Source organism: Ochotona princeps, chromosome 26 (assembly GCF_030435755.1).
Source record: "Ochotona princeps isolate mOchPri1 chromosome 26, mOchPri1.hap1, whole genome shotgun sequence".
Classification (NCBI taxonomy): domain Eukaryota; kingdom Metazoa; phylum Chordata; class Mammalia; order Lagomorpha; family Ochotonidae; genus Ochotona; species Ochotona princeps.
Genome location: NC_080857.1, coordinates 21,964,886 through 21,978,598, shown reverse-complemented (window position 1 = coordinate 21,978,598; position 13,713 = coordinate 21,964,886). Strand labels below are relative to the sequence as shown.

At 44.2% G+C, this 13,713-nt stretch overlaps 1 protein-coding gene across 4 annotated transcripts in view; it reads left to right on the top strand.

The window, feature by feature from the left end:
• Positions 1-13,713, top strand: part of SMOC1 (SPARC related modular calcium binding 1) — a 145,814-nt gene that overhangs the window by 63,989 nt on the left and 68,112 nt on the right. For all 4 annotated transcript variants that reach the window (XM_058655506.1, XM_058655507.1, XM_058655505.1 and 1 more), the window contains exons 2-3: positions 3,631-3,796; positions 4,930-5,042. In XM_058655506.1, the coding sequence (XP_058511489.1) occupies positions 3,631-3,796; positions 4,930-5,042 (279 nt within the window). The remainder of the gene's footprint in view (positions 1-3,630; positions 3,797-4,929; positions 5,043-13,713) is intronic.

The window sequence follows — 13,713 nt, the reverse complement described above, 5'->3', positions numbered from 1 at the left end:
AAAAGTACAGCAGAGAGGGCCCGGCAGCGTGGCCTAGCGGCTAAAGTCCTCGTCTTGAACGCGCCAGGATCCCATATGGGCGCTGGTTCTAATCCCGGCAGCTCCACTTCCCATCCAGCTCCCTGCTTGTGGCCTGGGAAAGCAGTCGAGGACGGCCCAATGCATTGGGACCCTGCACCCACGTGGGAGACCTGGAAGAGGTTCCTGGTTCCCAGCATCGGATCGGCGCGCACCGGCCCGTTGCGGCTAACTTGGGGAGTGAAAACATCGGATGGAAGATCTTCCTCTCTGTCCTCCTCTGTGTATATCTGGCTTTCCAGTAATAATAAAATCTTTTAAAAAAAAAAAAGTACAGCAGAGAGTCTCCAAAATAGAATGAAGGAGCCAGAAGAAAGAATGTCAAAATTAGAAGATATTTCCTGTCACCAGGGGGAAACAAACAAAAGCTGGAAGCAGAGTTGGGTCAAGCTAAAAAAAGTATTCAAGAATTGAAAGACACTATTAAAAGGCCAAATATAAGAGTTATGGGAGTCCCAGAAGGTGCAGAAAGAGAATCTGGATTTAAAAATGTATTTAATGAAACAATAAAAGAACATTTCCCTAATCTGAAGAAAGAATTGGGAAACAACATCCAGGAGGGGCACAGAACTCCCAACAGGGTTGACCAAAAGCAATCTTCACCACAACACATGATAATCAAGCTCTCTTCAATCAAACATAAGGAAAAGATCCTTCAATGTGCTTGTGAAAAAAAATAATTGACGTATAGAGGAATGCCAATGAAATTCACAGATCTCTCACAGGAAAGTGTACAGGCCAGAAGAGAATGAAGTGACATATTCCAGACTCTAAAAGCAAAAAAAAAAAAAAAAAAAAGTCGTCCCAGGATAATGTACCCAAACTTTCCTTTGTCTTTGAAAATGAAATAAAATCCTTCCACACTAAAAAAAAAAAAAGTTAAAAGAACATGCTTTTTCAAACCTGCCCTACAAATGATACTTTAAAATGTTCTCTTGACAGAGAAAAGGAATAGCACCTACCAAAACCAAAGGCAAATGTGAAGAACAACCCAGTAAAATAACAACAGAAGACTGAATCAATGAACTACCCATTTTTACATAACAGGACCAAATTACCACCTATATGTACTAACCTTGAATGTAAATGGTTTAAACTCATCAAACATCATAGACTGGATTGAAAACACAAAACCCATTCCAGTTCTTACTGTTGGATATTTCAGCCTAGCCAAGGCTTGTCCATACTCAGACACTGCTCACACATGGCTCAGTAGGAGCAGAGACCTAGCCTAGTCCATCCAGCATCTACCCAGGTTATGAATGGATTGAAGGCCAGCAAGGAAGGGTGGCCCATGGACCCACCAGTATGTGCTAGATCTGGCATAGGGAGAGGTTCTGATGGAGGAGCTTGGGAAACTCCTCTGTCGGGACACAGTCTCTGCAGGTGAGCACAAGAACCACAATAGGGAGCAACCCAGATCAGGCCAGAAAAAGATACCTACCGTCATACTTTTGGCATAGGTTGGGGGCAGACCAGGCTGAACCAGTTCACATCACCCGCTGGCGAATCTGAGCACCAGAATAGAGTGTGGGTCGGGCCAGGTTCGGTCACAACGCAAACCAGTGCACATTACGGAATGCTAAGGTGAGGTGAGCTGTACCAGATGTGGCCGCAGTGCCCAACCAGCACACCTGAGAATCAGGGAAGGAGGGGGCAAAGCCGGCAGGGTGAATGTGAAGGGCTCCCCTTCTGGAACACCACTGCCACTGGAGTGGTGAGCGTGAGTTGAGATGGGGGCAGACCTGACCAGGCAGGGCTACAACACCTGTGGGCATCATGTGAGCTAGATCAGGGAAAAGCCAGATTGGGCTGATTGTTCTGATTGGTGCAAGCAAAAATTAGAGTGGGTGATGGTTGGTTGGGCTTTACCATAGCATCATTGGCACAGGCTGGCACTTGGGGCTAATTTTGTCAAGTTAAACTGCGCAACCACCTGGAGAGTGCATAATCCAGGAGTGGGAGTGACCTAGTAGGGAAATAGTGGGCAACCCCCTCTTGGGTTACCATTCCCATTGGAGAGCACAAAAGCCAGGACAAGGGCATGGGTGGCTAGACAGAAAGGCACATGCCAGTATGTCTGTGGGCTGGATAGTAGAGTTGGTTGGGTTGAACCGGGCTTCAATGCCTATTGACATGTATGAGAGCTAAATGGGATGTGGGACATACCGAACAAGTTTGCGGTACATACTGCCAAGCATGGGGACTAGGGCAGGGGACAGGCCTGGTGGGAATTATGGGGAGTCGCCCCAACTAGGCTACAGCTCCAACTGGTTTGCATGAGGGCTGAGTATGAAGTGGGCAGGATCGGGCTGGACTGCAACACCCATCGGTTCGCATGGAACACAGGGCTGGAAGCAGGACTGACCCAACAATTGCAACCACCAGCATGTGCATAAGCTGATTGGGGAGACAGACAGTGCCAGACCCTGTACTGACAAGCACACACAATAATCAGGTCTGGGATCACCTCAGACGAACTTTCTTTGGAGATCCCACAAACTGAACAGCTGATCTCAGAACCCCAACCATGAAGAGACTATGTCAGCCTGCGGATTCTGAATAGATTTCATCGTGCTTAGAATGACAAGATTGGCAGCAATTCAGAACTGTTGAACTATCAAAACTGCTTGAGCAGGACTCTTAGAGCATGCCTCACATCAGGGACCTGGGATGGGTGGGAGGCTGGGTGGGGCTTCTCCCTTTGTTTCTCCCCTACCCCAGATACAGGGAAAAAATGATATTAGTGTGGAAACAATGGTCTTACCCACTTTTCTGTAGCCCCCTTTTCTTATAGAAAAACCACTTAACTCATAGTCTTCCAGACAGCCAGTGGGCAGATGTGAAAGTGTGATAGATTTGGGGCTCAATGCAAGTATCTGATAAAACAACACTTTTCAAAGTAAAAATTTGGTTTCTGGACGCACATCGAGATGATGTGACCACCCGCAAGGATGGAAACACCTGATGTCCTAGAGGTTGAACTATGGAAATACAGCGGGGTGGAGCAATCCACTGTGGGAGGGGGAGGGTTTGGGGAGGGGCGGGGGGAATTCCAGTGTAAAAAAAAAAATGTGTGTCACATAATGCAATGAAATTAATAATAAAAAATAAATTAAAAAAAAAAAAAAAAAAAAAAGATGTTCTAGAAATTCACTGTCCTTTGGAGAGGCCTGGGTTCAAACTCAGCCTCCCTCACTTCCAGGTGTGCAACATTGGGTGATTTGGGCGATTTGCCACTCCCGGGACTAAGGTTTCCTTGGGTACATGCTAGGTTCTATTGAATCTAGGCTCCCTCTGAGGGTTAATGTAGGAGATTTCTGGGTGCCACACCTACCAATGATCCGTGGGCCACTGTTGTGTTGATGGTGAATGGAAGACTTTGTCCTTGAGGCTCTGCATCGGCTCAGTCACCTCCACCTCTAGAATTTTGTAACTTTGGATTACTTGGACTTGTTTCCCTAAGCACCAACAAGTACCACACGTCATGGACTTTCCTCCACTTTTCTTGCAAAAGTAACCTCTTTATCCTTTCCCTTTTTCCCGACCTAGTTTCTGATAAGTGATCGTGATCCTCAGTGCAACCTGCACTGCTCCAGGACTCAGCCCAAGCCAGTCTGTGCCTCTGATGGCAGGACCTACGAGTCCATGTGTGAGTACCAGCGAGCCAAGTGCCGAGACCCGACCCTGGGCATGGTACATCGTGGGAGATGCAAAGGTGAGTGTGTACCTGCGTGCCTCCTGGGAGGGGCTCCTGGCATCACTGCTCTCTGCAGGCTCTCCATGAGAGAGCTCCAGATGGGTTGGTTCATTTTGTTGACTCAGCTAGCCTGTCTCTCTGCCCCATCTTCCAGAATGTAAGGGAAGAATGACTGGCCCTCCTAAGCATGCATGGGGAACATCTGGGCCATGAACCGTGTAAGGTGGATGAAATCATTTTTTCTAGCCCTAGAAGGCAACCACAGGCAAGATTCCAAATTTACTAAATCTATAGCAGGCTTATTTTTAAGTTGATCATTTTGTATGGTCCATAAATGGTGTTATCAGGATCCAAATGGTAGGAAAAAGATTCCCTACCTCCTCCGAAAGAATCAGTGCTTTTCTGTCTTTCAGACGCTGCCACTGGGGGTGAGGGCTGGGAGACGTGTGCTGCCATCTGTCTGGTGCTCCACTTGCTTGTCTGTTTTCTCAGTGGGGCTGTAAGCATTGCCACTGGTTTCAGAACAGGGATTTCAAGTTGTTGGACAACAGATGTATTTTGTTGGATCTGTCCGCATGTCTGCAAACATGAAAATCATTAAAAAAATATTTAGGAACTGAGAGATTCAACATGAAAATCTGGCTTGTTCACTTCTCTGCCGAAATCGGAAGTCCTGTTGGTATTAGAGCTCAACACGGTGGGAGCAGAGGAGTGGCTTTCCCCAGGGGAGCCTGTCTTTCAGTTTGCCCTGGTTTCAGCTCTCCCTGAAGTCTCACAGTTGCCTCGCTGGTTTACATGGTTTGCATCAGCTTCCTGAGCCCTGTACAGATTCAGAGAGGCTAGAGTTATCCCAGGAGTTGTAAGAGGCTTCACAAGCAGCCCAAGAAGCCTTAATTTTATGAAGAAAGTATTTGTGAGCCTTGTATGACAAAACGTGTTTGAGATCCCCATGGGATCACTTGTTATAGATTAAACTCAGTAGAAATCAATGGAAGTGAAACATTTTTATTCTTACACATTCAGGGGGAGGGGAGGCAGAGGCGGGAGTGATTTGGGGGCTTCCCCTCATTCTCTCTCTCTGCGGGGCAAACATTTTGTCTCCAACTGGAGGGCACTGAGAACAGACTCCTCTCTCCGCTTTCATCTTGCAGATGCCGGCCAGAGCAAGTGTCGCCTGGAGCGGGCTCAAGCCCTGGAGCAAGCCAAGAAGCCTCAGGAGGCTGTGTTTGTCCCAGAGTGTGGTGAGGATGGCTCCTTCACCCAGGTGAGGCCTTGGGAGGTTCTCCACTGAGGTGGGAGTGGGGTGGGGGTCAGTTGGGGTGTCCCCGGATGGATGGGTGGGGATCATGAGGCCTATTTGGTACCTTCACTTTCTGGTACACAGCTGAGTGAGTGACTCCTCAGCTCACTCGTGCTCCCCTCCATATCACTTCCTGCCAGCTGGCCAGGGGCCCTGAGAAGACGTGTGCAGGTCCGAGCCAGGAAACTGGCATTGCTTGGTTCCCATTCTCCCAGTTGGCTTTCTCCACCGAGGGCCAGACCCGCGTTTTTCTCCACTGTCCAAGTGGGCTGATTGCTTTTTCTTAGCCTTGCCAGTTTCCATGGGCAACCCCAGTATTCCCGTCTCTGTTTATTGCTGGGCCCCTGCATTCCCTGGCTTGGTACCCCCACTCCTTGAATGTGATGGAGCTCTCTTGGAGCATTGAGTGGACTGGGTTCTTTCTCTCTGTGTGTGTGTGTGTGTGTGTGTGTGTGTGTGTGTGTGTGTGGCTGTGCCTATGTATGTGCACTCAGATCTTAAGAGTCCTTTCAGGCAGTCTTGCCCTCCTCCAGTGTGGTCTCCTGCTTAGTGCTTTGTGCAAAAGTAGTGCATACTATGCTGATATTGACATGAATTATTTCTGAAACAGGACAACATTAGGACAACAAAGTGTTCCTTATGGAGACTTCTAGACTGCTCCCCTTTCTGCACAAGGGCTTATGCTAGGGGTTGAGGCTGCAGCCTAGGGGGTTGGATTCTTGTGCCAGCTGGATGAAGGTGCTGTCTTGATGAAAGTGGGCAGGGTCATTGAACAAGGTGAGCTTAGCCAGGTGGTTGGTAATAGTCCTTGTGCCAGAAATGTGTGTTGCCCAGTAAAGTGGCATTTGGGGACTCCCATTATCAGGGGACATTAGCGTCATGAGTTTAGGTGCTTTTCTGTTGCTTCTGAATGAAGGGGCACAGAGTATAAGCAGCCTTTAGTCCAAGGGTTTCAGGTGCCATTTCTGGGCTGGCCATGGAGTTACCGTTCAGACTGTTGGGGTAGAAGGGGGTTGGACAGATAGCAGCAGCATTTTCCATGCCTGCTGGTTTATTCAAATATTCATCTAGGCTAGAGAGACGTGGCTGCCGACTCTGAAAGAGGTGTTTTTTGTCTTGTTTTGTTGTTTTCTTGTTTAAGACTCCCCATAAGTCGGGATGAGGGAGATGTCATCTCCCAAAGAAGCAGCAGAAGAGAGGCATGGAGCAGGAGAGCTGAGGTTCCAACCGTGGTCCCTCCCAAGTTCTCCCTACTCTGTTGTCCAAGCTAGGAGCCCTGAGGTGCTCGCTGCTAGGAGGCGTTATGGTGCTGTGGTCAGCTTGTGGCTGATGGAACCCCACCAGAACCAGTCCCTACCACCTTTGGCCAATCTCTGAGCCTATCTAATGTCATGATTTCTTCATCCAGGAAATGGAGATGATTATCCCTATTATTACTACTTATTTAATACCAATCATGGTAAGACCTAATAATTGTGTTATGTGCATTAATACATATTGCTGTTAGTGACTTATTGTTACCGCCTCCCTCATAAGGTTGTGATAAGGATTTAATGAGTTACCACATACAAAACGCTTGGGACTCACAGCTACTCCATAGACATTTGTCATTCGTGTTGTCATGAATCCCAGCTCTGTTGCAGTCCCAGCACTCGCATCTTCCTAGGATTTTATGGATGGTACCACTTAAGGTAAAACAAAAGCCTTTTGTTGAAACTTGGTAAGTTTGCAAGCCAGTGTGCTCTCGTGCATCCTTTATTTGTGATTTATTTCAGCAGAAAGAAAATGACAATCTTTGTGTGCATTTGAGACTACACTGTTGAGCATTTGCATTTGGGGAGGGGAAGCAAACCTGGCCCAGATTGATTTGACAGGGTAAAGGCGTTGTTGCAGAGCAAGTCAAAGTCAACTGGAAGCATTTTTTTCCCCTTCTCGGGGCTTGTGTAATCCTGGGTGTGTTGCTTATGAGAACGGTTGACCCTTGCCCCCTGGCCCCCCCTTCCCCAATTTTAAAGTGTTTGCTGCCTAGTGACAGACAGCTTGCACTGGCCAGCTTTTGTTTGGGTGAGGTCACACTGGACCAGGTGGTGTTTGCTGCAGGAAAGGAACTTCCAGATTAGTCCATGCTGAATTGCTAAATGAGAGGGCCCCTGAAGTTCAGCAAAGGTTGTATAGACAATCAAGCGCCTCCTTGTTAGTTTGACATGCTAAGCGCTGCCATGTGTCTGCAGGCTCAGAGTTAGCTCACCCTGGTGGGCAGCCAGACAGCCAGACAGCAGGCCCATCGCAGCTACACTGATCGAAATGGATGTGTCTTTCCCCTGATCAAAGGCACGGCCGTAACTTCACAAGATGGGCCTGCCTTTTCGAGTGTGCTTCAGTCACATGGACAGGCTGCCAAATGCCTTCCCCTCCCCCCAATCTCCACCGTCACTTAGCTAAACTTTTTTTGTTTTCGAGACCCAAACTCAGAGACAAGCTCCATTGCTTTGACATACTTCAGAAGATTGACATGCACACATCATGGTGTTAATAACATACTTTAGCCTTGGGATTTATTATATGGTAACACCCTCTTGAGATTATGGAGGTGGTGATGGGATGCTAATGGGATTGGAATTGTCTGGCATGGGGCACAGCTTAAGACCACATGGCTGAGTTGGGTTTAATGGGGTTCATGTGGAACTCAACGGCTTCTGTTCTGTTCCTTTGTCTCCTCTTGGCCTCTTCCCTCCCTATTCCCACACAACAAGAGTGGCTCATCTTCCTTCTACATCATGACACCAAGGGTACATGAGATTTTCAGAAGTCATGGGAATTTCGGAAGTCTCATACCTGAGCCCTATCCCAGACCATTCACATATTTTGGGAGTGGGATATAAGAGATTGTGTTTTTTTAGAGCTCCCCAGGTGACACCAGTGTTTGGCCGAAACTGTGATCCTCTTGGAAGGATGTTGCCATGCTTGTTTCTTTAGGTTGCACCATTGGAATGTGGAGTGAAGGCTCTTTGGCGACCTTTTGAGTAAAGCCAGGAGTTACACCTTTGTCCTTTGGTGTTGTCTTAGATTCTCTTCTAAGTATCAGGTTTGTAATTTCTGGCATCTGTTCTACTAAATATTCTGACAGGCGGTTGTCTGGTGTCCAAACTGATGAACTGAAATCCCAGCCTTGGGGAAAGGTGTTGGATTGCCACATCAGGAAATGCTGGCTGTTAGCTAGCTTGTCAAATGCATGCATCATTGAATGGGAATGATGTGACTCTAGATTGTCACTCCATGAAAGGCAGAGTTTCACAGTAATTAATCCTCACTGGAACTTTTTGAGGTCGGTATTAGCACCTTCATTTTGAAGAACTGAGTTTCAGAGGAGCTGAAAATAGCTGATTTGAGGTCACTAAGCTAGAAAGGATTTTTGCTCAAGCCTTTCTAACTTGCAGGCCGGTGCTCTTAACTTCTCTTGTGTGCTACAAAAGAGGCCTTGATGCATATGTATTTCATTTTCATCACCATTGTTATTCCAGAAGTTCCCTCTGATGCTGTTACCCAATCAATCAAACCCACATTAAAAAAATCTTTTGATTATAGAAAATTTTAAAAATACAAAAAAAGTAGAAATAATAGCATAATGAACTCCATGTACTCATCACTCGGCTTCAACAATGATTGACACGTGACCAATTCTGTTTCATCTTTACTCCATTTTCATCTCCCAGCCCAAATTGGAGTGCTTCAAAGAAAATCCCCAAAGTAATTTTTTCATTCCAAACAGACTTTTTTTTTTTAGCTCTACTATGTTTGGGTTTTGTGCTGGTTGCTTTGGGGGGATCAAGAAAATGTAGTGACCTCTGCCTTTAAGGTATTTATATGCAGAAGATATTGAGGCATATTATAGAATGGCTATATCAAGGACCACATGTGTAAAACGTATTCAAAATTTCATGTGCTAGTTGGTTATTTGGATTCTGATGTTGAGAAAATAGAACTACATTAAAAATTTCAGAAAGGAAACGCCTTAAAAGCGAAACCAAAAACAAATGACACACCTCGGCCTAAACAAAAAGCTGATCTCATATTATAAAATTCTTCCAGTTCAGAAAGAAAAAAGATTACAGGAGGAAAGTTGGCAATAGACATCACTAGACAATCGTCACAATGATAATGACTAATCAGTGAGTGAGAACAAGTAGTGCATGATTAAAACATCCAAACAAAAATGATGATGGATTATTTTCTTATACATTGGTTAAAACCTTTGGAAAATACAGTGACATCCAGGGTTGGCTCATAGTAAAGGGCGACTCCTTTGGTGTTCTTGGGAAGTATATCGGCACCAGCTTTTTAGTGGGATAATCAAAGGTTTTTAATTGTGCCTATGGTTTAGGCTTGCAATTCCACCTCTAGGAATATATTCTAAGAAAATAATTAAAAACATGTGAAAATACTTAGCTATAAAGATGTCCATATAAGTTCTGTCTGTGGTAGCAAAAATCTAGAAGCAGCCTAAATGCTCAGTAATAAAGAGTTGTTTGGAGAAGTTATGACAGAGCTACACTGTGCAAATGTCAAATGCTGTGTAAGACCCCTTGTATGTGGCGTGTTTGTATGTTAGCAACTTAATCAAATAGTTAAAAAGAAAAAATATTTTTCATTTTTTCTAGATAAATTATAGACAAATGATGCATGCTCCATAAAATTTTATGACAATATAGATGTATGTCAGGCAGAAGGAGAAAACCAATGATTTTCTCTTCTTGGGATAGCAACAACTCAGTCTGTCATTCTCTGTTTTTTTCTTGTGTATAGCTATTATCATTATTTAGGATAAAAGGGTATTAGATCATGAAGTGTTTTATTACATTTTGTCTAATTTTATTGTGAGCTCATTTCCAGATAAATTATATATGGTTCTACTTCATTATTGATGTGTTTAAAACTTACTTATTTTTATTGGAAAGGCAGATTTACAGAGGAAAGGAGAGACAAAGATTTTCCATCCTCTGATTTACTCCCAAAATGGCTGCAGAGGTGCAGAGGTTGGAGCTGAGCTGATCCAAAGCCGGGAGCCAGGAGCTTCTTCTGGGTCTTCCCACAGGTGCAGGGTCCCAAGGCTTTGGGCCGTCCTCAACTGCTTTCCCAGGCCATAAACAGGGGGCTGGATGGGAAGTGGTGCCTCTGGGACACAAATGGGCACCCATATGGGACCCCAGCACTTGGAGGTTGAGGATGGAGCCATTGTGACAGGTTCTGTACTTCATTTTTAGAAGAATAACTACATTGTGTCCCATTAATGTATCCCATTGTATGAATGTACCATGAATCCCAGAAATTGGGGATTAAATTTCCATAGCTATATGTTAGGTCACAAGGACATGCACTTAAAAACCTCATTTATTTATGTATTTACAGGACTACAAAAGGGGTAAGGCAATATGTATCTTCACATTTGCTACACTCTATAAACCAGGACATTTACTTGCTAAAGTTCTGTTTTGAGCTGCAGAGTAAGTCTCATCCTTTCTATCTTACTCTAGAAACACCTTAGTTATTCTTTTCAGATTTGCTTCTCAGATACACACCATGGTCCTGGGCCAGGCTAGGAAATCAAAGCTGGGAGATGGGAACTCTCTGCAGATTTTCCCTCTAGGCAGCAATTGAACAAGTTGAGCCATCACTCCACAGTGCTGCATGAGCAGGAAGCTGGGTCAGGAGTTGGAGCTTGGAATGAATCTAAAGTACTCCGATGTGGGATACAGGCATTTTTTTTAAAAAAAGGTTATTTATTTTTATTGGAAAGTCAGATATACAGAAAGGAGGAGAGAGAGGAAGATCTTCCGTCTGAGGATTCACTCCCCAAGCAGCCACAACCGCCAGAACTGCCCTGATCCGAAGCCAGGAGCCCAGAGTCCAGATCCCTTCTATGGCTCCCACACAGGACTCCAGGATCCCAAGGCTTTGGACCATCCTCAACTGCCCTCCCAGGCCACAAGCAGGGAGCTGGATGGGAAGTGGAGCTGCCGGGATTAGAACCGGCGCCCACATGGGATCCCGGCGCGTTCAAGGCGAGGACTTTAGCCGCTAGGCCACGCCATCGGGCCCGGATACAGGCATTTTAACGGATGCTTAACTGCCAGGCCAGATACTTTCTCTCACATGTACTTTTTAAGGTGCTTGGTACATAACTACCAAAATTGCTGTTGAGCAACATTGTGGTTGATCAGTGGTTGTCACTTTCTCAAGCCATTTAAAATTTTTATATTGATGAATTGAAGCTCTAATAATATCATAGATTATGAAACGCTGCTCATTATGGTACTTCTATGTTCAAAAAAACATTTCCTGTCTTTTAGCTCATATTCCGGAAACAATCTTTAGATATAACTTTGGAGACACCAATACTTTTCCTGTTTTTACTCATTCTAATCACTGTTCCCCACAGCAATGCACATACAAAGGTATTTCCAAAAGTTCATGGAAAATGGAATAAAAAATGAAAATTGATCTTGCTGCCCTCCAAAAGGTTGAAATATATGCCTAAAACAGATGTTCGAAACAGTTATGAAAGGTGCATAATATGAGGAAAACCTTCTATATATTTATGGATATCAACTTTTATTGCACCAAAATAAATATAGCTTTTTCTTCCATTTCCCCCAAAACTCTCTGGTACCCTCATATTTCCTAAAACCTGGGATATGGAGCACTCCTTTCCTACGGGTGAGGGGTTGGAGCAGGTTTCATTCCTTCTGCACTCACCTTGGCTTACCTCGCTCAGGTTTCCTACTGTAGCATCTCTGCTTGACAACAGTGGTGAGCTCTTGCTGATCTGGGTAGATGGTGGGAGTGCATCCTCATGAGGTAGATAGGATTTATCCTTGCTTTGATGAGCCTACACTCCAGGGTACTGGTCTTTTGGACCTTAATGTGGAAAAATGTTGTCTAGGGTAGCAATATGGAGTCTCCTTGGAGAGTGTAAAGGCATTTGTGATAAAGGACTGAGGCATGGGGTACACCTGTAGGCAGGAGAGTCTCTGAGCTTCACCAGGCACAGATGGTCCCCTTGGATGCCCAAACAAAGTCTTTTCTCTGTTTGGAATGGATGGTGTCCTGGTTTAGGCCTCCTCTGTGATGGGCACAATGCCAGCTCCTTTTTTTTTTTTTAAATAGTCGTATTGTTAAAAATACACATCCATCCTTTATGGCTGACATACATGGTGAATGACTTTATGTTTGGCGAATTGTCTTTCTTCCTCCTCTTTTGTTAATGCTCAGTAAACTTACTATTAATACAGTTTAAACAGCTTCTTTGTGTAGGATATCTTATTACTTGTTTTACATGTGTTTGTCATTGAATTGCTTTTGTTCCAAACAACTAAATATTGCATGTAATAGTGTCTGCAGACAAGCCTTCTATTTGGCACATGCTTACTGCTCAGCAAATATTAGCTTTCTTCTCGGTAGTTCTCCATTTTCCCAACTGTAATATGGGAGGATGGAGCTAGTCCACAGGCTTCAATACTGTGATTTGTAGTCTAAACCATCTGGTTTTGTTCTTTAAAATAACTGTTTGAGTTATAATTTTCACACTATAAATTTTGCCTTTTCTGAGTGTACAACTGAATGAGTTCAGTGTTCTCACAGAGTTGTGCAACCATTGCTAGTCGCCAATGCCAGAACATTGTCATCACCCAAGAAGAAATCTTGTACCTATTAGGGGTCACTCCCCATTACCTCTCTCTTCAGCCCCTGGCATCTGCTGACCTATTTTCTATTCCTACTATTTGCTGATTCTGGACGGTTCATGTAGATGGAATCATAATATGTGCTTTTTTGTGTTTGGCTTCTTTCAGTCAGCATAATGTTTTTAAAGTCTATGTTGTAAGACTGAATCAAGGTTTAAATCCTTTTTGTCGTCAACTTGTGTGAATTGTTGTGAATATAGATCCCATTCACTTTACCTGTGGATCAGTTGATGGATACTGGATTCTTTTCATATTTTGGCTATACTTCTTAAAAAAATTTTATTTTATGACACTGTTTAATAGGCATTGGGGTTTCCCTCCCCCCAAACCCCCTATTGTTTTCCTCTCCGGTCTTTCACTAAGTGCCTTCTGAGTGCCCTCAGAAGTCCATCATACTGCCATTGAGGTGCCTCTTAACGATGTAGGGACTTATCTGTTGTTTCACTGTGAGTCCTTCCTTGTATTGCCAGTACAGGGGGATATTCTGAATAATGCTATTGTGACAGTTTGTGTATGCTTTATTTTCAATTTCCTTTCTGTGTACCTGGAAGGTAGAATTGCTACATCATACAGTAACTCGATATTTAAACTTTAGGAATGTTTTACAAAGTGGCTGGACCATTTCACATTCCCATCAGCAATACATGAATGTTCCAACTTCTGTATGTTTTTGCCAATTAATACTTGTTATTATCTGTGTTGTAGCCATCCTGTGGGTATGGAGTAAGTGGCTGCTCTGGTTTTAACTTGTACTTCCATAATGATCAATGGGATTGAATATCTTTTAATGTGTGTTTTGGCAATTTTTATATCTCTGGAGAGATGTTTATTCAAATCCTTCACTCAATTTTTTAAAGTCAATTATTTGCCTTTTTATTATCAACTTGTAAGAGTTC